The 23970-nt window shown below is 42.6% G+C and overlaps 1 protein-coding gene across 5 annotated transcripts in view; it reads right to left on the bottom strand.

Moving 5' to 3' along the window:
• Positions 1-23970, bottom strand: part of LOC118387540 (astrotactin-2-like) — a 396009-nt gene that overhangs the window by 185389 nt on the left and 186650 nt on the right. For 4 of the 5 annotated variants that reach the window (XM_052459840.1, XM_052459841.1, XM_052459842.1 and 1 more), the window contains 2 exons: positions 10488-10654; positions 9584-9772 (listed from right to left, as the gene is read on the bottom strand). In XM_052459840.1, coding sequence (XP_052315800.1) covers positions 9584-9772; positions 10488-10654 — 356 coding nt within the window. The remainder of the gene's footprint in view (positions 1-9583; positions 9773-10487; positions 10655-23970) is intronic. The other variant, XM_052459839.1, reaches the window with a different exon arrangement.

The raw sequence follows: 23970 nt of genomic DNA, 5'->3' as shown, positions 1-23970 counted from the left end.
TTACATATTAGGGTACCTGAGGATTGATTAGAAACGTTGTTTGACTTGTTTGGATGAAGTTTATTGGTAACTTTTGAGATTCCTTTGTATGCACGTTTCGCCCAAAGAGGTTAATGAGAGACTGATGAAGTGTGTACAGCCTGCACAAAAAAGCTCATGCCTTTCAAGCAACATTTCATTAGAGTTGCATCATGCAGCCTTATAATGTATAAAAGATCTGAACATATAGCCCAACGTTTGTAGAACAACTAAAGTTACATAAATAACTCTAAATTAAGCATATACTGTAGATGTTCCAAAGGTCTGCATCAGTGGCTTGTATGTGTGGAAGCCAGGAGATGCAAAATGTGTTCATGTTAATTAATGGTCAATTATCATGAGACCGACAGTTACTTGCTTTTATTTATTGAATTTATGTAACTTTTATTTTTTATTTAACCTTTATCTAACTAGGCAAATGAGTTAAGAACAAATTCTCATTTACAATGACGGCCTACTAAAAGGCAAAAGGCTCCTGTGGGGACGGGGGCTGTCCAATGTAAAAATATAGGACAAAACACACATCCCGACAAGAGAGAAACCACAACACTACATAAAGAGAAACCTAAGACAACAACATATAACGGCAGCACCACATGACAACACAGCATGGTAGCAACAAAACATGACAACAACATGGTAGCAACACAACATGGCAGCTGCAGCACAACATGGTAGCAGCTCAAAACACAGTACAAACATTATTGGGCACAGAGGGCAAGAAGTAGAGGTCGACCGATTGGCGTGGCAGATTAATTAGGACCGGTTTCAAGTTTTCATAACAATTGGTAATCAGCATTTTTGGACGCCGATTATGGCCGACATTCCATGAGAAAACTGCGTGGCAGGCTGACCACCTGTTACACGAGTGCACCTGTTACACGAGTGCAGCAAGGAGCCAAGAGAAGTTGACCACCTGTTACACGAGTTGCTAGCTAGCATTAAACTTAAACACTTATAAAAAAACAATCAATCTTCACATAATCACTAGTTAACTACACATGGTTGATGATATTACTCGGTTAAATATCATGTCCTGTGTTGCATATAATCAGTGTGGTGCCTGTTAATTTATCATCGAATCACAGCCTACATTGCCAAACGGGGGATGATCGAACAAAAGCACATTCGCGAAAAAAGCACAATCATTGCACGAATGTACCTAACCATAAACATCAATGCCTTTCTTAAAATCAATATACAAGTATATTTTTTTTAAACCTGCATATTTAGTTAAAAGAAATTCATGTTAGCAGGCAATATTAACTAGGGAAATTGTGTCACTTCTCTTGCATTCATTGCACGCAGAGTCAGGGCATATGCAACAGTTTGGGCCGCCTGGCTGGTTGCAAACTACTTTGCCAGAATTTTACATAATTATCAAATCAAATCAAATGTATTTGTCACATACACATGGTTAGCAGATGTTAATGCGAGTGTAGCGAAATGCTTGTGCTTCTAGTTCCGACAATGCAGTAATAACCAACGAGTAATCTAACCTAACAATTCCAAAACTACTACCTTATACACACAAGTGTAAAGGGATAAAGAATATGTACATAAAGATATGAATGAGTGATGGTACAGAACGGCATAGGCAAGATGCAGTAGATGGTATCGAGTACAGTATATACATATGAGATGAGTAATGTAAGGTATGTAAACATTATATTAAGTAGCATTGTTTAAAGTGGCTAGTGATATATTTTACATCAATTATAACATAACATTGAAGGTTGTGCAATCTAACAACAATATGTAGACTTAGGGATGCCACCCGTTAGATAAAATACCGAACGGTTCCATATTTCACTGAAAGAATAAACGTTTTGTTTTCAAAATGATCGTTTCCAGATTTGACCATACTAATGACCAAAGGCTCATATTTCTGTGTTTATTATATTATAATTAAGTCTATGATTTGATAGAGCAGTCTGACTGAGCAATGGTAGGCGGCAGCAGGCTCGTAAGCATTCATTCAAACTGTACTGTGTTTACCAGCAGCTCTTAGCAATGCTTGATTCACACGCTATTCATGACTTCAAGCCTATCAACTCCTGAGATTAGGCTCAGGCTGGCAATACTAAAGTGCCTATTAGAACATCCAATAGTCTAAATGGTATCGAGTGAAATAGTCGATGCGTCATAATTCCTATAATAACTACAACCTAAAACGTATTAACTAGGAATATTGAAGAACTGGGAATATTGAAACACCAGCTTTCATATGTTCTCCTGTTCTGAGCAAGGAACTTAAACGTTAGCTTTTTGACATGGCACATATTGCACTTTTACTGTCTTCTCCAGCACTGTGTTTTTGCATTATTTAAATCAAATTGAGCATGTTTCATTATTTATTTGAGACTAAATAGATTGTATTTATGTATTATATTAAAGTTAAAATACGTGTTCATTGTTCATTCAGTATTGCTGTAATTGTCATTATTACAAATATATATATAGAAATCAGCTAATTAATCAGTGTTTGCTTATTTTGGTCCTCCAATAATCGCTATCGGTGTTGGAAAATTATAATCGGTCGACCTCTAGCAAGAAGGTAGAGACAACAATACATCATGCGACTGTCAGTAAGAGTGTCGATGATTGAGTCTTTGAATTAAGATATGGAGATAAAACAGTTTGAGTGTTTTTTACAGCTTGTTCCAGTCGCTAGCTGCAGTGAACTGAAAAGAGGAGCGACCCAGAGATGTGTGTGCTTTGGGGACCTTTAACAGAATGTGACTGGCAGAACAGGTGTTGTATGTGGAGGATGAGTGCTGCAGTAGGTATCTCAGATAGGGAGAAGTGAGGCCTAAGAGGGATTTATAAATAAGCATCAACCAGTGGGTCTTGCGACGGGTATACAGAGATGACCAGTCTACCAGTTTGTAGAGTGTTAAACACACAATCCCAGTGGGTGGGGGGGCAGCTGAGTATTAGACTGTATCATCTGCATATAAATGGATGACAGAGCTTCCTACTGCCTGAGCTATGCTGTTTTTGTAAATTGAGAAGAGCGTGGGGCCTAGGATCGAGCCTTGGGGTACTCCCTTGGTGACAGGCTGTGGCTGAGACAGGCTGAATTTATACTCTTTGAGAGAAGTAGTTAGCAAACCAGGCCAAAGACCCCTCAGAAACACCCATACTCCTTCGCAGGCCCACAGAAATGGAATGGTCTGCCATATCAAAAGCTTTGGCCAAGTCAATAAAAAATAGCAGCACAACATTGCTTAGGACCTTTAAGGTTGCAGTGACACATCCATAACCTGAGCTGAAACCAGATTGCATACCAGAGAGAATTCTATAGACATCAAGAAAGCCAGTCAGTTGATTATTGACAAGTTTTTCCAACACTTTTGATAAACAGGGCAAAATAGAAATGGTCCTATAACACTTAGAATCAGCTTGATCTCCCCTATAAATAAAGGACACACTTTGGCTTTCTTCTAAGCAATGGGAACGTCCCCAGAGAGGAGAGACAGGTTAAACATGTCAGTGATAGGCTTGGCAATGATAGGGGCAGCAACCTCAAAGCAGAAAGGGTCTAAACCATCAGACCCAGATGTTTTTTGGAGTCAAGTTTAAGGAGCTCCTCGGACTCAGTGACTGCTTGCAGGGAGAAACTTTGTAATGGGGCAGGGGAAAAAGATGGAGGAGCATCAGAGCTAGTCATATTAGAAGGGGTGGCAGATTAGGAAATGTTGGCATGGCTGAGTCAAATAGGAATCCAGACTTAATAAAGTGGTTATTAAAGAGCTCAGCCATGTGCTCCTTGTCAGTAATAACCATATCATCAGCATTTTCTTCCCACCTTTATTTAATCAGGTAGGCAAGTTGAGAACAAGTTCTAATTTACAATTGCGACCTGGCCAAGATAAAGCAAAGCAGTTCGACACATACAACAACACCGGATATCCCAGCCAGGTCGATTAGAAAGGCCTGCTCGCTGAAGTTTCAGGGAGCGTTTGACAGTGATGAGAGGAGGTCGTTTGACCGCTGACCCATTACGGATGCAGGAAATTAGGCAGTGATCACTGAGATCTTGGTTGAAAACAACAGAGGTGTATTTAGAGGGCAAGTTGGTTAGGATCATATCTATGAGGGTGCCCGTGTTTACGACTTTGAGGGCATCAAACTTAGATTGTAGGATGGATGGGGTGTTAAAGATATTCAAGTTTAGGTCGCCTAGCAGCACGAGCTCTGAAGATAGATGGGAGGCAATCAGTTCACATATGGTGTCCAGAGCACAGCTGGAGGCAGAGGGTGGTCTATAGCAGGCGGCAACGGTGAGAGACTTGTTTTTAGAGAGGTGGATTTTTAAAAGTAGAAGTTCAAATTGTTTGGGTACAGACTTGGATAGTAGGAAAGAACTCTGCAGGCTATCTTTGCAGTAGATTGCAACACCGCCCCCTTTGGCCATTCTATCTTGTCTGAAAATGTTGTAGTTGTAGTCTTCCTAAGCCAGGATTCAGAGACGGCTAGAACATCCGGGTTGGCAGAGTGTGCTAAAGCAGTGAATAAAACAAACTTAGGGAGGAGGCTTCTAATGTTAACATGCATGAAACCAAGGCTATTACGGTTACAGAAGTCATCAAAAGAGAGTGTCTGGGGAATAGGAGTGGAGCTAGGCACTGCAGGGCCTGGATTCACCTCTACTTCACCAGAGAAACAGAGGAGGAGTAGGATAAGGGTACGACTAAAAGCTATGAGAATTGGTCTTCTAGAACGTCTGGAACAGAGAGTAAAAGGAGGTTTCTGGGGGCGATAAAATAGCCTCAAGGTATAATGTACAGACAAAACTATGGTAGGATGTGAATACAGTGGAGGTAAACCTATTGAGTGATGATGAGAGAGATATTGTCTCTAGAATCATTATTGAAACCTGGCGATGTCATCGCATGTGTGGGTGGTGGAACTGAAAGGTTGGATAAGGTATAGTGAGCAGGGATAGAGGCTCTAGAGGCTCTCTCAGATAGCAGCCGATAAGACAGCTAACGATTAGCGGGCCGCAGACGGAGGGGCCAGTTGGTTAACTCCCTCAGGCAGATAACGCCGGTAGTCGTGAAGGCCCGGTGGGGCTCCGCAAAGGCAGTAAAACGGGTCTGAATAGGTGATTGTAGCCCAGGAGTGGCTGATGGAACTCTTCAGCTAGCTAGCTTCGGAATAATTGATGTTTGCTCCGGGATCGACGTAAGCCAATAGTCACACGGATAGCAGCTAGCTAGCTGCGCGATCCAGGTGTAAATGTCCAGAGCTTGAGATATGGAGACAAAAATAGGTCCGGTATGTTCTGGTCTGAGTCGCGTTGTACAAAACTGGCGATAGATTTCGAGCTAAGGGATAGCTGATGACCACAAACTGTAAACTGGCTAGCTTCTGGTTACCTTCTGGTTACCTTCTGGCTAGCTTCTGGTTAGCTTCTGGTTAGCTTCTATTGTGGATTTCAGATTTGAGGTAAATAATAATATTTTTTTTAAATTGGTGAGGCGGGTTGCAGGAGAGTGTTTTGAAGTTGAGTTTTTGGAAAATAAAATATATGAAAGATATGCGAAGAAAGGTGTAAATATATATATATACAGTATATGGGACACGATAAGACAACGACAAAGGACGTCTGACTGCTATGTCATCTTGGGAAGTGGGCAACTGTTAGGAGGAGGGTTTATTTTTCCAGGTCTTTAACCGTTTTCTATAACTTTTTGGGTTAGACCCACAGAGAGAGAACTGTTCTTTAAAGTAACCAACTTTGCCTTCCGGATAGCCTGAGTGCACTTAGGGGCTGCCAGATCACGGTCAAACCAGGGGCTGAACCTGTTTTTAATTCTCATTTTCTTATTGGGGCTTGTTTGTTAACAATACCACTGAAAATAAAAAAAAGAAGGCCCAAGCTCTTCGACAGATGGGATCAAGCTGATTCTATACCAATTTACAGAGGCCAGGTCATTCAAGATTTTTAATAAGTGTCTATTACAAATCAGGACAGGTCGTTTCACTGAGCAGCCATTATGAACACAGTGATCACTAAGTTCATTACAGAAAACACCAGATTGATACCTATCAGGAATATTTGTGAGGATAACATCAAGGAGAGTAGCCTTTTCTGGGTGTTTGGAGTCATACATTGTGGGATTGGTAATAATCTGAGAAAGACTTAGGGAGTCCCATTGTTTTAGGACATATAACGACTTGGGGCTAGCAGGAGAGAGTTTAGGGCATTTGCAGGAGTGACAGGCTGAAAAAATTAGAAACTTGGGGCTAGCCATTGTAAGTTCAGAGTCACTCGCTCCAACACTGCGTGTGTGCTGGAAGCGAGTGAAAGCTCAGGAGAGAGGGGGGAGTGTGGTGGGGATACCTGTACCAGACAGGGGGAGACAGGCCAGGGCAGCAGTGCAGCAGGCAACTGGAGTAGGTATCATACCCACTTGGGAGAAGCTTTTGGGGGGAGGCAGATTCCTTGTAGAAAATTCCAGCTAGCTAGCTAACGTAGCAAGCAAGTCTCTGTCCACCATTTTTTTCCCACATGGAAAAGGAGGTCATTGCTTGACAATCACTGGCTGATGCAATTTCATGACCGGCACAGCCCTAGCTACAGTGCATTCAGAAGGTATTCACAGCCCTTGACTTTTTCCACAGTTTGTTGTGCTACTAAGTGCGATTAAAATTGATTTAATTGTCCGTTTTTTGTCAAAGATCTACACAAAATACTAATGTCAAAGTGGAAGAGAAATTTGAAGAAAAATGTACGACAAATAAGACACTAATATATTTTGATCATATATTTTTGAGTCAATACGTGTTAGAATCACCTTTTCCACACCTGGATTGTGCAACGTTTGACCATTATTCTTAAAACGTTCTTCAAGCTCTGTCAAATTGGTTGTTGATAATTGCTAGACAACCATTTTCACATCTTGCCATAGATTTTCAAGCAGATTTAAGTTAAAACTGTAACTTGGCCACTCAGGAATGTTCACTGTCTTATTGGTAAGCAACTCCAGTGTATATTTGTCCTTGTGTTTTCAGTTACTGTCCTGCTGAAAGACTAATTCATCTCTCAGTGTCTGCTGGAAAGCAGACTGAACCAGCTTTTCCTCTAGAATTTTGCCTGTGCTTAGCTCCATTCTGGAAATGTTTTATCCTGAAAAACTCCCCAGTCCTTAACTATTACAAGCATACCCATAAAACGATGCGGCCACCACTATGCTTGCAAATATGGAGATTGCTACTCAGTAATGTGTTGTATTATTTGCCCCAAACTTAACACTTTGTAGTCAGGACAAAAGGTTAATTGCTTTGCCACATGTTTTACAATGTTACTTCAGTGCCTTGTTGCAAACACGATGGACAGGCTTTCTTTTTTCACTCTGTCAATTAGATTAGCATTGTGGAGTAACATTGTGGAGTTGATCCATCCTCAGTGTTCTCCTATCACAACCTGCTCATTATGAGCAGCATAACATCTTGCGGGAAAATCTGACCCGACAGGGAAAATGAAAACCAATGAATATAGCGGTTTTCAGGCAGGCTAGAGGCACAATATTGTTACTGTTGCATCACACTGGATGACCACTAGTGACTTATTGCAGCTTTCTATATTGCAGTTTTAAAGATGGAACCAGTGCCACTGTCCGCCCCACGGCTGTTGTTGATGAAGCAGAGGTGGGCAGCTTCACACATCACAGGAGGTTGGTCGGGGTGGATGGTTGGGCGTATAGCAACATCAAACATCTAGCCACCCAAAGGTTGTGTGTTCAAATCTCACCACAGACGATTTTAGCTAATTGCCAACTTTGCAACTACTTGTTAATTTTTAGCTACTTTTCAACTGCTAACCCTAACCTTCATACTTTAATTCTAACTCCTAACTTTAAACCTAACCTTTACCCCTAATCCCTAGTCTAGCCACCTAACTAATGTTAGCGTTAGCCACCTAGCTAACGTTAGCCACAAAAAATTGCAATTCATAACATATCATACTAAATGGAGACAGATTTACATTTACTATATTACGTCTACACCTGAGTCTAGATTGCAGCATTAAGAATTACAGCTTTAAAGGGAAAAATGACATATTGACAGACATTTATTAAGACAAAACATATTTATCCAAGGGTTAATTGGGATGAAAAGAACAGTGTGTCAGAACTTTTCAACACCTGCATACTGATACATGCAACAAACAATAGCTTCTGGACATAATTATGGACTTTCACACCTCAGCTTGGCTTTGCTATTGTGACATTTGAATAATAACTTATTATATCATACAATAACAGCCATCCTAGTTTAACCTTTTGAGTTAGTTTGTTATGAAATGAATGAGTCCCCTTGATCACAGTCATTCAGAACAAAAAAGATCTGACATTTGTCAATGGTGACTCTCTCCTCTGCTTGGACAAATACAGTCATACACACAATATTTATAGAGTGGGAGAAAGCTGTTCAGACTGTGTGGGTTATCCTATGATCATAATTGGAAGAGATGAGAGCAGCCATATAATCCATAGAACAATTCAGTCAGATCGATGAGAGTCAGGAGAAGCAGATTGGGTTGACCTGATGGCGGAAACAAATCTTCTGGACTGCTTAGACTAGCATTATCATCCCTGTTATCATCCCTGTTATCATCACTGGACAGCGCTCATCAACAGTGCTTGATTGAAAGGCACTTTCTTGGCCTTGTAAGTGTGTGTATATGTGTGTGTGTGCCCGCACGTGTGTGTGCAAGCAACAGTGTGTGCATGTGCATCTGTATGCGTGCATGTTGGTGTGTGTGTGTGCCTCGTTGTCTTTGATTATGGCAGCGTCCCCCTGCAGCTAACATTTGTCTTTGCTATCAGCCAGACACTGGGGCTTTGAGAGGGCTGACAGTGCTGTCTGTCTCAACACTCATCCTCTAATGGAGAAACTTCAGCGCTGTGCTGTGCTGTGTTAGATCTGCAAATAGGATTGTCCACTGTGTAGATATCTCACTCACCAGTACTGATAAAAGAAAACACTGCTTTTACTCATGTTGACACTTATCCTGAAATTCCTCTCTGGAATACATCCTGTGAATTCGAACCGCCAAGATCTCATTGGGATTCTTATTGTGTAGTGGGACTGATGAGAACGAATGTCGCAATGCTCCAACTTGGATGCATTGTTTTTGGCAGTTTATATGCTGACTTCAACCATACAAAAGTGGACAAAACTTACACGACGGGTCCATAGAGTCACTTAACCAATGAAAAAGTCTGGGCACCAGCCTGTTTCTGCTTTAGTCTAATTCGTTATCTCTGTCATGCCACCCGGTCTAAAAACCCAGTGGTGTAAAGTACAGGTCTAAATAGTCAAAGCAACATGCCACCAAGAGTCAGCCCAATACCACTGCAGGTGCCACAACATTTTTGGGAAAGCTCCTGCCACCTAGCTGTATCCCAAAAGCGACAAGCCAAAGCCAGATGTCACAAAGTGATATGGCTTGGTTAACATCCCCTGTGAAGGTACCACAGGTACACAACAGTAATAAGGATGACATATTCTCCTTTGGGGGAGAACTTACCGGAAGGTCATCTGGAAGACCTGTCCCAGGTTGACTTGCTGGCTCTTGTTGTTGTAGCCGTGCAGCATCTCCCCAAACAGGGTGTCATTGAAACGAATGTCCTGCCTCTGGCACTTTGGCCCCTCACAGTTCTCTGTCTGGAGGAGACAGGAGCGACCGTCCCCCCCCAGCTTGTACTCCTGCACACACCTGGGTTGGGGAGGGGGGTTTATGTGTAACAAGCACATCATGCAGAGGCAGAGACATTAGTATTTTGGACTCTACTAACGCACACACACAATATCCTCATTTCCCAGTAGAGAACGTGTACCGAGCTCAAAGAACTAATAGATTGCAGAAGTATGTATTGTTAGCTGTCTAATATTTCAAATGAAAGTGTGTAAGCACATCAAAGATTTAATCCCGGACTTGTCTGCGTTAAAGGAAAACTGTGGTTGGATTTGCACATTCAGCATTGTCTACTTCAGAAATGGCTGTGAACCACAAAGCACCCATTTAATGCTAATGAAATCAACATAGACACACTGGCAGACTCGTGATTCCATATCAACGTTCTATACTGTAGAACATTCATAAACTGCCAATTAAGAGGTGAACATGAGAATCAATCTCACAGTTGACATGTATAAATGAGGATCACTCTCACAGTTGTTTCTAACAGTATTTTTTGGCCATCCATTTTGGTGAAAGGCTATAGCTGTTTTTCTACCATCTAAGAGTTCAATAGCAGCTGATTTAGACAACCTATTGCAAAGAGCTGCTCTTATGCTCTATTTGTGTTATCAATAATGGCCTAATTCTCACCCACAGAACATATTGTTGGACCCAGGTTGCCCAGGAAAGAAGACATTTTAAAGGGGCTTCTTCCCTGATGCTGTATGTGTCCTGCCACTGGCTGACTCACCCACAGAACATGAGGATGTTGCTGGAGCTGGGGTTGTCTAGTAGGGGCACCAGCTGTTGGAGACACAGCTGCTCACAGCCCCCATTGAAGCCGTCCGTGCAGTCTGTGCCCTTCGAGTAGTCATAGCAACCCGAGCCATCCTTCATCGGCCGCAGCCCGTCAGGACACTGGAGAGGCAAGAGAGATGCACAGGAGAGGGAGACAGAGAGAGAGAGAAACACATAGAGGGAGAAACAGAGAGAGAGAAACAGAGAGAGGGAGAGAGAGAGAGAGAGGGAGAGAGAGAGAGAGAGAGAGAGAGAGAGAGAGAGAGAGAGAGAGAGAGAGAGAGAGAGAGAGAGAGGTCAGAGAGGTCAACATACACTGTATAAATAAAAGTATGTGAACACCGCTTCAAATTAGTGGATTTGGCTATTTCAGCAACACCCTTTGCTGACTGGTGTATAAAATTGAGGACAGAGCCATGCAATCTCCATAGACAAACATTGGCAGTAGAATGGCCTTACTGAAGAGCTCAGTGACTTTCAACGTGGCACCGTCATAGGATGCATAGGATCAGTTCATCATTTCTGCCCTGCTAAAGCTGCCCTGGTCAACTGTAAGTGCTGTTATTGTGAAGTGGAAATGTCTAGAAGCAACAACGGCTCAGTCGCAAAGTGGTAGTCAACACAAGCTCACAGAACGGGACCCCAAGTGCTGAAGCACGTAGCGTGTAAAAATGGTCTGCCCTCGGTTGCAATACTCACTTCAGAGTTCCAAACTGCCTCTGGAAGCAACGCCAGCACAATATCTGCTCATCGGTAGCTTCATGAAATGGGTTTCCATGGCTGAGCAGCCAGACACAAGCCTAAGATCCCCATGAGCAATGCCAAGGATCGGCTGGAATGGTGTAAAGCTCGCCGCCATTGGACTCTGGAGCAGTGGAATTGCGTTCTCTGCAGTGATGAATCACGCTTCACCATCTGGCAGTCCGACGGACAAATCTGGGTTTGGCGGAAGCCAGATAAATGCTACCTGCCCCAATGAATAGTGCCAACTGTAAAGTTTGGTGGATGACTAATGTTCTGGCGCTGTTTTTCATGGTTCGGGCCCCTTAGTTCCAGTGAAGGGAAATCTTAATGCCTGCACAGAGCCATGACCTCAACCCCATCAAACACCTTTGGGATCAATTGGAATGCCGACTGCGAGCCAGGCCTAATCGCCCAACATCAGTGCCCGATCTCACTAATGCTCATGGCTGAATGGAAGCAAGTCCCTGCAGAAATGTTCCAACATCTATTGGAAAGCCTTCCCAGAAGAGGGGGCTATTGTAGCAGCAGAGAAGGGACCAACTCCATATTAATGCCCATGATTTTGGAATGAGATGTTCGACGAGCAGGTGTCCACATACTTTTGGTCATGTAGTGTATCTATTCAGATCAGGACCCAGCAATTACTAGGAGACAGACAGCAAGATGGTCTGCTTTAATTAACAAAAATGAGGAAAGTGATGAAGAACTCCATCTCCCAGGGTTCCCCTCAAGAGTCAGTGGGGATTTGATGAAGTGTTGATTGGCTAATCAGGGAAAGCAATCAGAACAGAGCTCTCCAAATTAATTTCAACCACATGGATAAACTGCAAGTCAATTATAAAGACTCTCACTTGGATAAGGAATATTGCGTACAGCACAAGTATGCAGCATAAGTGTATGCAGCATAAGTGCATACAGCACTTCAAAATACCATTCAAATCAGCAAACGGTAGTACTTAGATATAATCCCCCCAAATTGGCCTGATAAAAAGTGACTTATTTAAAATGACTCGAGGCCTATATGGTGTGTGTTTACTCCAGATTAGTGGAGTGATTTGAAAGCTCTGCTGGAGCAGAGTTTAGGGAGTTAGTGCTGTGATAACCTGACAGTGCTGCTATCACACAGTGGTACTGCCAGGCAGTCTCTGACATTTTAGTAATTAGATGACTGCACAATCCAACTGCTGACAAGCTTTCGGTAGTAGGTTAGTCCTAAATGTAGTAGTCATTTCCTGCATGTTTTAACCCACCGCCAATTGCACCTGTTTAGTGTAGGCCTACATTCATGGTGTGATTACACGACAAAAAGGGACAGAACAATAGGTTGTCTGCTATCTTATGTGATTTTGACACCATCCTTTTATGTAATCCAAAACCAAATCAAATCAAATGTATTTATATAGCCCTTCGTACATCAGCTGATATCTCAAAGTGCTGTACAGAAACCCAGCCTAAAACCCCAAACAGCAAGCAATGCAGGTGTAGAAGCACGGTGGCTAGGAAAAACTCCCTAGAAACGCCAAAACCTAGGAAGAAACCTAGAGAGGAACCAGGCTATGTGGGGTGGCCAGTCCTCTTCTGGCTGTGCCGGGTGGAGATTATAACAGAACATGGCCAAGATGTTCAAATGTTCATAAATGACCAGCATGGTCGAATAATAGTAAGGCAGAACAGTTGAAACTGGAGCAGCAGCATGGCCAGGTGGACTGGGGACAGCAAGGAGTCATCATGTCAGGTAGTCCTGGGGCATGGTCCTAGGGCTCAAATCTGATGCAACACCTACTGTACACAATTACAAATACAAAAAACTTTTCAAATCTTAAAAAACACACTGAATATGCATGGACATTTGTATTAGTGCATGCAAACACCCCAAATACCTCTTATTTGATGAAAATCTAAACAACCCAGTAACATCTCTGCTCTGCGATTGTAGTGGCGGCTGTTATTGTTGTTGGGGCATATCTGGGGTTTATCTTATTTGGATGATGGGCAGCCATAATAACAGCAGAGTGATGTTGATGTCAAACATAATACCAGCTGACAGATAATTTGATCCTGATGGATGGCTAGATGTCTGGGAGGCCAGAGTGGAGTGTCACCCCTGGGAATTGTAGGATAGCATTCAGTGTGACATCACCCTTTCACTGACATCTCATGGCTGCTAAGTGGCAGAAAGACTGAACATGTGAGGAGATACCATAGGCCTAGGCTATATGGCCAGTTCTGATAAAAAGAGGCATTTTACATGTTGTATGGTTTTAGTATAGAGCAGTGTAGAGTTTAATATAGAGCCTTACAATTACATGTATCTCATTGAAATTGGTCAATTTCAGGGAGTGAGATATTTTTAAACTACCTATTTCAGGAAGTGTGCTTAATCTTTCTCAAAGCCCCTTTTATGTTGAAAGCCTTGTGATGTTTGCTCACAGCTATCTGCAATAAGGCCATGCTAAAGAGACATTTAGTGTCGCAGTATAACTGTATTGCAGATAGAGTAGCTATGGTGTGTTCCTGTGATAAGAAGACTGTAGACTGATAAGATCGAAGTCTGATAAACACATCCTCAGGGTTTGTTGGAAAAGTGCACTGAATCCTGGTGTGCTAGGGCAATGAGTTCATACTGTATCAGGCTATGGCTAACATTAACCCTGTGACACACACACACACACACACACCACAGTCCAATGCGCCTAAACCAATCAATATTGTACTGCTCCCATGGGTGTCTGTCATCCACAGTATCATTCTGGATCTTGACTGTTAGAACTTGTCGTTTTGGGCGTCTATACAGTAATATATTGCTCATAACATCATGCAGGCTTCTTCATCTTCTTAATGGCACATGGGTCTGATCAGAATCTATCATTTCCATGCCACCAGGATCTTATTGCTCCTCACTAAGATCTAACAGCACCTCAACTTCACTACAGGTTCTATAGGGATACAATCAGACCTTATCCTATCAGAGTTCCGTCCATAACATTCCTATGGAGGATTACACGCACCAGTGCACTGCTGCTCAGATAATCGATACTGGGTCTCATCTGTGACTCCCGTGTACTGTATGGCGATGCAGAGTGGAGAGGGGGGGGGACAAGAAATGAAGGACTCAGATGGTGTAGAAAGAGATGGAGGAGGAGAGGGAGTGTGAGGAGGAGGAGAAGTGTGGGAGGGGAGGATAGAAGAGGGTAGAGGGAGAGCTGACTCACTCACACTGGAGAGCCTTAGAAGTGCTGTTATACGAGCCTGTCAGGCTGCGATATTGATCAGCGTCAGCGTTGGAGTATGGGCAATAGGCATGGTGTCGATGAGGCAGATTAAGAAAACAAATAAAATGAGGCAGTTTAAGAAAACAAGTAAAACATGGCAAAACAATTACCCAGTATTCCTAAACGGCAACAGTAAACGCCCAATGGCTGCTCCATAAATAACGGCACAGCGCTATATCCTGATCTATCATGAGCCCAAAGGGGATAAATATGGGAACTTAGAGAACACACACACACGCCTCCGAGGCCCAATACACCACATCACGTGACAGTAAGCCATTCATTTTTTTCTCATCACCTTTCAACACCCCAAGTTTTAATCAGGCTCTATGCAATTTACTAAGATCTTTTTCCTTAATGACTGGGGCCTAGGATGACAGACACATTAAAATGCTTTATTTTTGAAGTTACATCTTAGCACCCGGCATACTGTATGAAGTAATAGTCAGGAAGGTGATAGCTGTCGTTGACCCCCATGTGTCACCGTATACCATATGGTGAGAAAGGAGCTTGGTGGAAACACCAGGGAATTAGCAATGATAGGGGAAATACTGGAGAAAACTAGTGGGTTGATAATGAATGGCGATGTACTGAACCAGGAAGAATATACTTTGAGAACAATACAGGACACACGCTTCTTTATTGTAAGGGTACTAACAGGGTAAATCATATTGTCTGATGATAGACATCAAAATGTGTATTTATTTGACATCTTGATCTGATTTGGAGGTGAAAGAGATGCATGGAAATCCATAGGAGAGTGCCAAGAGTGCCAAAAAAACAGAAGACAGACGATCCCCTCAGAGAGACATGAGGTCTCTTCCAGCTGTTATGTTGTCTATTTTAATTTCTCCAATGCTTCATTTCATAGTGAAATGACACAGCTGTGTTTAGCTAAGGAACGATGTCAACCAAAGGCAGTGATGACTACAGGGATTTAGACTGTACTGTCTTGTTTTGGTATATTTCATCTCTTGGTGTCGTCAGGTTTCTCAAAAACTGCTAAGCCTTTTCCTGGAATGAAATATTATTTGGATTTGTCCACAACTGTCCATGTGTAATGCCAGATGGTCAAGTAGCAATGCCACACACACACACACACACACACACACACACACACACACACACACACACACACACACACACACACACACACACACACACACACACACACACACACACACACACACACACACACACACACACACACACACACGGGCGCACACACGGGCGCACACACGGGCGCACACACGGGCGCACGCACGCAGAAAGACACGCGTGCACACACACACCCGCAGAACAGAGGACTATAGGACAAGAAGGGAGAAATTGTGGCTAGAGCTCAATTCAATAAAGGATGCTTTGTTATTCTCCCTCCATCTTCATCGAGTCCCAACAGATAGGAGATAATATCAGGGTTCTAAGTACAATAATGTTGCTCCCGCATTCATTAAACTATTAGAGGGGAATGAAATTGAAACAGCAATCTTTCGCAGGATATCTAACCCAGCACTGCTCTGCCAGTTGGGAATAAAGTCACTGGATTTAATACTTTTTCTATCGCTTTAATGTGCAGTCGGGCTGTGACTGAGCCAAATTGAATTGCTTTCTTTTTTTTTTTTACCCTGACACGATATTATCAGTGAACACATAAAACACAGCCCAGCAGGGGATGAAAGATCTGCCTTGACTCCTTGATTATACTGTGATTATGATATCAAACAAAAGCACTGATTCAATTGTCATTCCTACTGCGTGACGACCCTTGATTAATCAATGTGTTTACATGCTATTGTGATGCATCCTTTTTTCATTTCAGGGATCAGGGAGGTTAACTGATGTGTGTGGCCTTCCTTTTTCAAAATACAGATATTCAGGATAAAAGAAAGTCCTGTGGTGATAATGCAGTATCTTATTTTATTAAAAATAGTTTGAAAATGTGTGTTTTTGGAGGACTCCACTACTAAGCCAAGCAAAATAATACTCCTTTTGTTATGGCCGATAGAGTCATGACCACTATACAGCACAATGATCGACAAACAATACACTTCAACGTGAAAAACTTTAATAAAAGTTGGTCTAAAGCCTTATCCCTGCCCTTTGAGCCAAGGGAGATCCATGACCTGAGTTGATATTAAGGACATCACCCAGAATAAAAATATGTTTGCCTTGGAGCATGAATTTGGGTGGAATTCGATCAAGACTTGCAGGTTACCAAAAACTCTGGGTCAAAATACGAGTAATTTTTTGTTTCAAACACATTTTCTTGAATCAGGAGCAATGCTATTTTAAGACAGTGCGGGTTTGATTTAATTCCAGCCTCAGTGACATGGAGAGGACTTAATGTAAACACTCCACGTAGACCGTCTCTGTGGTGTGCCATGTGTGTCCCCTAAATAGGGTTCCCCCCCGTAATATAAATGACAAGGCTCGATCCCCCCGCTTAACCACCAGTATGAGCGAAATGAGGTGTGAATTATGAAAAGGCATTTGCAGGAAATCACAACCCATTGAAATGTTGATTAATGAGCAGAGCTGTTCAGTGGGGCAGGAAAAGTTGTGATGTGCATCTTTCCAGAACGCAGGACCGTGGAGGAAAGCAGTGATAAGGAGGATAAAGAAAAAGGCAGAGCTCATGGGGAGGGGTAAGAGGCAATGTTTTCCCCCAGACGTCTCTTCAATATCATACTAAGTAGGGGCAACAGAACACCGTTTTTGCTTCTTGCTCAGAACAAATTATTTAATTATTGACCTTCAAAGTGTGCTCCACATTCTTTTGGGGTGTTATATAATGGGGAATGTGCTTAGCAATGCATAACTAGCGAACCAAGACTTATTATTCTATTATTTCTATTATATTATCTATTATTTCCAAAAAATCTTTTCAATTTGACAGCCTGAATAAAAGTAAAAGATGGGTCTGAAATCAATGACGCATCATTGCCATACGGCATCCCAAAGATGTCCCAAAGGGAAAAGAGAACAGAGTGTGATGTGCTGATAAAATTATGCCATCTGCTCTTCTCTTGACTACACCCATTAAGAAGATGGACACTGTATCTGTAGCTACAATGAATGCAGCAGAACTAACTGAGCCTCTTAGCTTTCGGATGAATAGTTCAGCTGTAACCGTCAAAGATTTACCAACACAACCACAGAGTTGACAGAGTCACGTGAACTTCTCCTGGTCTCCCCAGCAAGACTATTGAGCACATCAAGAGTGTGGAGGTGTGTGCACTTCAGCACAGATCAATGCGTGCTTCCTTGGGGCAAACCATGCCAATTTAAAGGTTAGCTTAGTCTTTGACTGTGTCAGGGTTGGCACTCTACCGACTCACACCCCCAGGCAGGCTAGTTCTCATTCCTGTCTGTCAGAAGGGGAAAAGTCTGCCTTAACTCAGCCTTAAACTGTGACAGAACAGCACTCCATTTACGGAACATTATTCTATGGTGTGTTTATGTGCAACATCAGCTAAACATGTAGTTTAGCTGTTACAGCGATGGTTCCACATACTATTTGTATCTCTCAGATTATCTGTGCATTGAGTGAGCGAGGGGGGATTGGTGCAGGACTATTCAATTCACACATATATTTGCAGAACGGTTTACTCGCTTTACAAGCATATGCTTCCAGTAACCTTCCTATATACAGCAATTCGAACGAGAACCCACATTTCCCTCGCTTACAGGAAACAAAGGCAAAGAAAAAACATGAGCTGTGACTTCAAAACTTAGACTTCATGGGAAATATATTTCCATAATGCATTAAATAGGTCTTCTGAGTTTGAGACAGGGTAAGGAAATTAGTCACTTAATGGAATTCAAGCACAAGCGTGGCAGACAATACCATTGTATGTCTCACTCCTTTCTGACATGGGGTGTTGTAAAGCAGACCTAAAAGAGTCAAAGAGAAAATACCACCACAACTCTGACCGCTGAGGCATGGGAAGTTTTAATCGTTGGCACATATTTGCATTAATCATGTAGGCACAGGCAGGGAGCTTTCGCCACCAGCTTTAATTCAGAATACCAATTAATAGAATACCATTTCCATTTCCTGGAAGTACAAACGAGTGGCGGGGTAACTAACAGCCTCCTAGCTGGAGATTTATGATCCAAAGTCCAGACTCAGGATGGGAGGAAATTGAACAAGATGGCCGTGATACTTTCTATCTTTCCTCCTTCCCTCTCTTTTAGGTTTTGACATCACAGGTTGAACACAGCTCTCCAGGCCTTTGATATAGTTGTATCTGCATTTCAATGAGCTGTGAGGGACAGCATTACTCACATCAATGCTGGCGTCTATCCTCTTTGCAAATCAACACCGGGCTAGGGAGTTTTTGTAAGTCAGTTTGAATGCTGATGGTGGAGGGAAGAGAGAGAGGGAGTAGAGTCTGTGGAAACTTTTAATAAGATTGCCCGCTGGTCCAAACATATGCCCCGGGGCTCCATGTGGGGTAGTTTGGGAAACACAATCTTATTAGTCCTGCTTCATTTATATTTCATTCACAGCGGACTCTGTCTTCACAGACAGACCAGGAAAAATAAACATTTCTTTTGGGTCGTTCCACCTCAAAAAGAACAAGAAAGAGGATTTTGACACCCACCATCTCAGATTATTCCGATTTTTTTTTATTGTTAGAAACAGATGAGATTAGCATTCCTGCAACATTATTTTGTCAAAATATAATTTGATCTAAGAGAAATTAAGGTAACTTATTGCCCCCAAATTGGCCTTTTTAGTATATAGGATTCACATAATATTCAATAAATACAGTACCTAACATCCAAATACAGTACTTAACATCTGATTTGTACCACTCTTTCTAAACATGAGTTAGTCCAAAGAAATGGTCAACAGCCACCCACACCACCCCACTCCAATCCCACCACAACAACCAATATATAGAATGAATTCTCTATGTCAGACAAGTAGTATGGATCTCTGGGCTCGAAGTATTGTTTCTTCGTATGTAATGTATTCTCAGTGAATTTGGTGATGTTTTATTCCCCTGTTCAAATAAATGAAGTTGTTAGGTTTGTGTTCCAGCTTACATCCTGATACTACCTGGTTTGGACCATCTGTCAGTCTGATGGACAAATCTGGGTTTAGTAGATGCAAGGAGAACACTACCTGCCACAATGCATAGTGCCAACTGTAAAGTTTGGCGGAGGAGGAATAATGATCTGGGGCTGTTTTTCATGGTTTGGGTTAAGACCCTTAGTTTGGGCTAGGCCCCTTTGTTCCAGTGAAGGGAAATCTTAAAGCTACAGCATACAAAGACATTGTAGACAATTCTGTGCTTCTAACTTTGTGTCAACAGTTTGGGGAAGACCCTTCCCTGTTTCAGCATGACGATGCCTCTGTGCACAAAGCGAGGTCCATACAGAAATGGTTTGTCGAGATCAGTGTGGAAGAACTTGACTGGCCTGCACAGAGCCCTGACGTCAACCCCATCGAATACTTTTGGGATGAATTGGAAAGCCATCTGCAAGCCAGGCCTAATCGCCCAACATCAGTGCCTGACCTCACTAATGCTCTTGAAGCAAGTTCTCGCAGCAATGTCACAACATCTAGCGGAAAGCCTTCCCAGAAGAGTGAAGGCTGTTATAGCAGCAAAGGAGCGGACCAAGTCCATGTTAATGCCCCTGATTTTGAAATGAGATGTTTGACAAGTAATTTTCAAAAATCACTTTTGATCATTTAGTGTAGGTACCATTGACATGCATTGGATTTGTGCCACAAATGCTACAAAGTTAACATTTGAAACAGTGACCAGGTAAACAAAACCAAAGCATGGGTTGCTTTCACACCTTGTCCATAAACTCCTTACAGAGTATGGAAACCAATATGCAGTTTTGTCATTTGGGTGAACTATCCCTTTAATATTGAGGGGGTATTCTTAAAAAACGATCCGGAACATCACTATCTAGTGGTCAGAACCTGGTAATATGGATAAAGGATAGAACATAAACCAAACACATTTTAGAAATGACACAAAAATGATAATTTTTCTGAACATGTAAAAAACAAAACTAAATTCACTGAGAATACATTACATAACATGAATAAACATTACTCCAAGCTGCAGCTCAATACTAAACTCAGCAAAAAAAGAAATGCCCCTTTGTCAGGACCCTGTCTTTCAAAGATAATTCGTAAAAATCCAAATAACTTCATTGTAAATGGTTTAAACATTGTTTCCCATGCTTGTTCAATTAACCATAAACAATTAATGAACATGCACCTGTGGAACGGTCATTAAGACACTAACAGCTTACAGGCGGTAGTCAATTAAGGTTACAGTTATGAAAACGTAGGACACTAAAGAGGCCTTTCTACTGACTCTGAAAAACACCAAAATAAATATTCCCAGGGTCCCTGCTCTTCTGTGTGAATGTGCCTTAGGCATGCTGAAAGGAGGCATGAGGACTGCAGATGTGGCTAGGGCAATAAATTTCAATGCCAGTAGTGTGAGACGCCTAAGACAGTGCTACAGGGAGACAGGATGGAGAGCTGATCGTCCTCGCAGTGACAGACCACTTGTAACAACACCTACAAAGGGCCTCCCGGGTGGTGCAGTGGTTAAGGGTGCTGTACTGCAGCGCCAGCTGTGCCTCCAGAGACCCTGGGTTCGCGCCCAGGCTCTGTCGTAACCGGCCGCGACCAGGAGGTCCGGGGGGCGACGCACAATTGGCCTAGCGTCGTCCGGGTTAGGGAGGGTTTGGCCGGTAGGGATATCCTTGTCTCATCATGAACCAGAGACTCCTGTGGCGGGCCGGGCGCAGTGCACGCCAACCAAGGTTGCCAGGTGCACAGTGTTTCCTCTGACACATTGGTGCGGCTGGCTTCCGGGTTGGATGCGCGCTCTGTTAAGAAGCACTCGGAGGAAGCATGACTTTCAACCTTCGTCTCTCCCGAGCCCGTACGGGAGTTGTAGCGATGAGACAAGATAGTAGCTACTAAATCAATTGGACACCACGAAATTGGAGATTACATTTTTACAAAATTAATTAAACAACACCTGCACAGGATCGGTACATCCGAACATCACACCTGCGGGACAGGTACAGGATGGCAACAACAACTTCCCAAGTCTTCCCAACTTCCCATCAGTGCAGACTGTCTGCAATAGGTTGAGAGAGGCTGGACTGAGGGCTTGTAGGCCTGTTGTTAGGCAGGTCCTCACCAGACATCACCGGCAACAACGTCGCCTATGGGCACAAACCCACCGTCGCTGGCCAAGACAGGACTGGCAGAAAGTGCTCTTCGCTGACGAGTCTCCGTTTTGTCTCACCATCGTCGAAGGAATGAGCATTACACCAAGGCCTGTACTCTGGAGCGGAATCGATTAGGAGATGGAGGGTCCGTCATGGTCTGGGGGCGGTGTGTCACAGCATCATCGGACTGAGCTTGTTGTCATTGTAGGCAATCTCAACGCTGTGCGTTATAGGGAAGACATCCTCCTCCTCATGTGGTACCCTTCCTGCAGGCTCATCCTGACATGACTCTCCAGCATGACAATGCCACCAGCCATACTGCTCGTTCTGTGCGTGATTTCTTGCAAGACAGGAATGTCAGTGGTCTGCCATGGCCAGCGAAGAGCCCGGATCTCAATCCTATTGAGCACCTCTGGGATCTGTTGGATTGGAGGGTGAGGGCTACTGCCATTCTCCACAGAAATGTCATGGAACTTGCAGGTGCCTTGGTGGAAGAGTGGGGTAACATCTCACAGCAAGAACTGGCAGATACTGACTGTTACTTTTGATTTTGACCCCCTCTTTGTTCAGGGACACATTATTCAATTTATGTTAGTGACATATCTGTGGAACTTGTTCAGTTTATGTCTCAGTTGTTGAATCTTGTTATGTTCATACAAATATTTACACAACTTAAATTTGCTGAAAATAAACGCAGTTGACAGTGAGAGTACCTTCCTTTTTTTGCACAGTTTACTTGTCAGACAGAGAACTGATACTGATACTTTTGGGGTGGATTTTGCGGGGGTTTGGTACAAATCTGATTTTAGGTTCTATATTTATTGGACATTATATAAATACACTTTTTTTTAAAGACCAAATTGGGTGCAGTCAATTAGCTTAATTTCTCAGAGATCTAATTATATTTAGACAAAACAATGTTAAAGGAATGCTAATATTTTATGTTTCTAACTCCAGAAACTATTTCAGAACAATCTGAGTGTCACGTTCATCGTAATGATGAGACCAATGCGCAGCGTGAGTAGAGTTCCACATCATTTTAATAAACCGACCAACCAAAACGTGCCGCTACTGTTGTGCACTCAGGCAACTAAATGCAGACAAGATCCCAAGAATACCAATGGGGAAATGGCTACCTAAATATCACCCCCAATCAGAGACAATGATAAACAGCTGTCTCTGATTGGGAACCATATCAAGCCAACATAGACATACAAAAACCCTGATGACCCACCCTAGTCACTATCACGCCCCAACCAACACAGAGAAAAAACAGCTTGGGCGTGACACTGAGATGGTGGGTGTCATGGCTTGCTGAAATGACATGGGATGACCCATTTTTGTAATTTTAATCCTCATCCCTCTATGCTATCCGAGTAGATACCTGCCATGGCAGCATCCTACTGGGGTATGGAGCATGATGATTATATGATGAAAATGGATTATTTATCAAATGCATACATAATCATTCACACACACAAATATACACACATGCCTGCCAATATGAAAGCACTCATACAAGTGCGCACACGCATACACACACGCACAGACACACACACACACACACTCACACACACACACACACACACACAAACAGATGCACGTTTATTGCATAATAAGGCCCAATCTGGATCGGAAAAAAATACACGTAAATCGAAAAAGCCTTGACAGAGGCAAATTAAAAACATATAATTATTGCTGGGAACACGTGTATTGTATAACTATTCTATTAATTGTTCTATCTAGTGATTGCATTTGATCACTGGTACCTTGTGTTGGTGCCAACGAAAAGCAGCAACCAAATAGCAGCAACCAAATAGCAGCAACCAAATAGCAGCCTACTTCCTAGAGAGTAGGAGGATAATTAGCTTCCAGCGTGAGCAGCAGCTGAAACGGCCACCGTAACCTTTCAACAAATTGAGTTGTTATTTTTTAATCATCAAAATGACTGCCACCTTTTCAGAGCCTTAAAGGGCATGCTTAGAATCGATTTACAATTGAAGCTCAAACGGTTAGTTATCTTTTAAGGAGACCAATCAGCTTTGTTGGGGATAACAATCGTTAAATTATGTTTAAGATCTGTTAGTAATAAACAAGGATTTATTTGATTCATAATCTAAGACAGACAAGACCTTTAATTCCTATTAAGACACAACATGAATCTCTATCAAACTCATTGCTGTCCAAACGAAGACAGGA

This window comes from Oncorhynchus keta, chromosome 13, assembly GCF_023373465.1.
Source record: "Oncorhynchus keta strain PuntledgeMale-10-30-2019 chromosome 13, Oket_V2, whole genome shotgun sequence".
In the NCBI taxonomy this organism is placed as follows: domain Eukaryota; kingdom Metazoa; phylum Chordata; class Actinopteri; order Salmoniformes; family Salmonidae; genus Oncorhynchus; species Oncorhynchus keta.
Note: the sequence above shows the minus strand (reverse complement) of the source record. Positions and strands in the feature narration are given on the sequence as shown.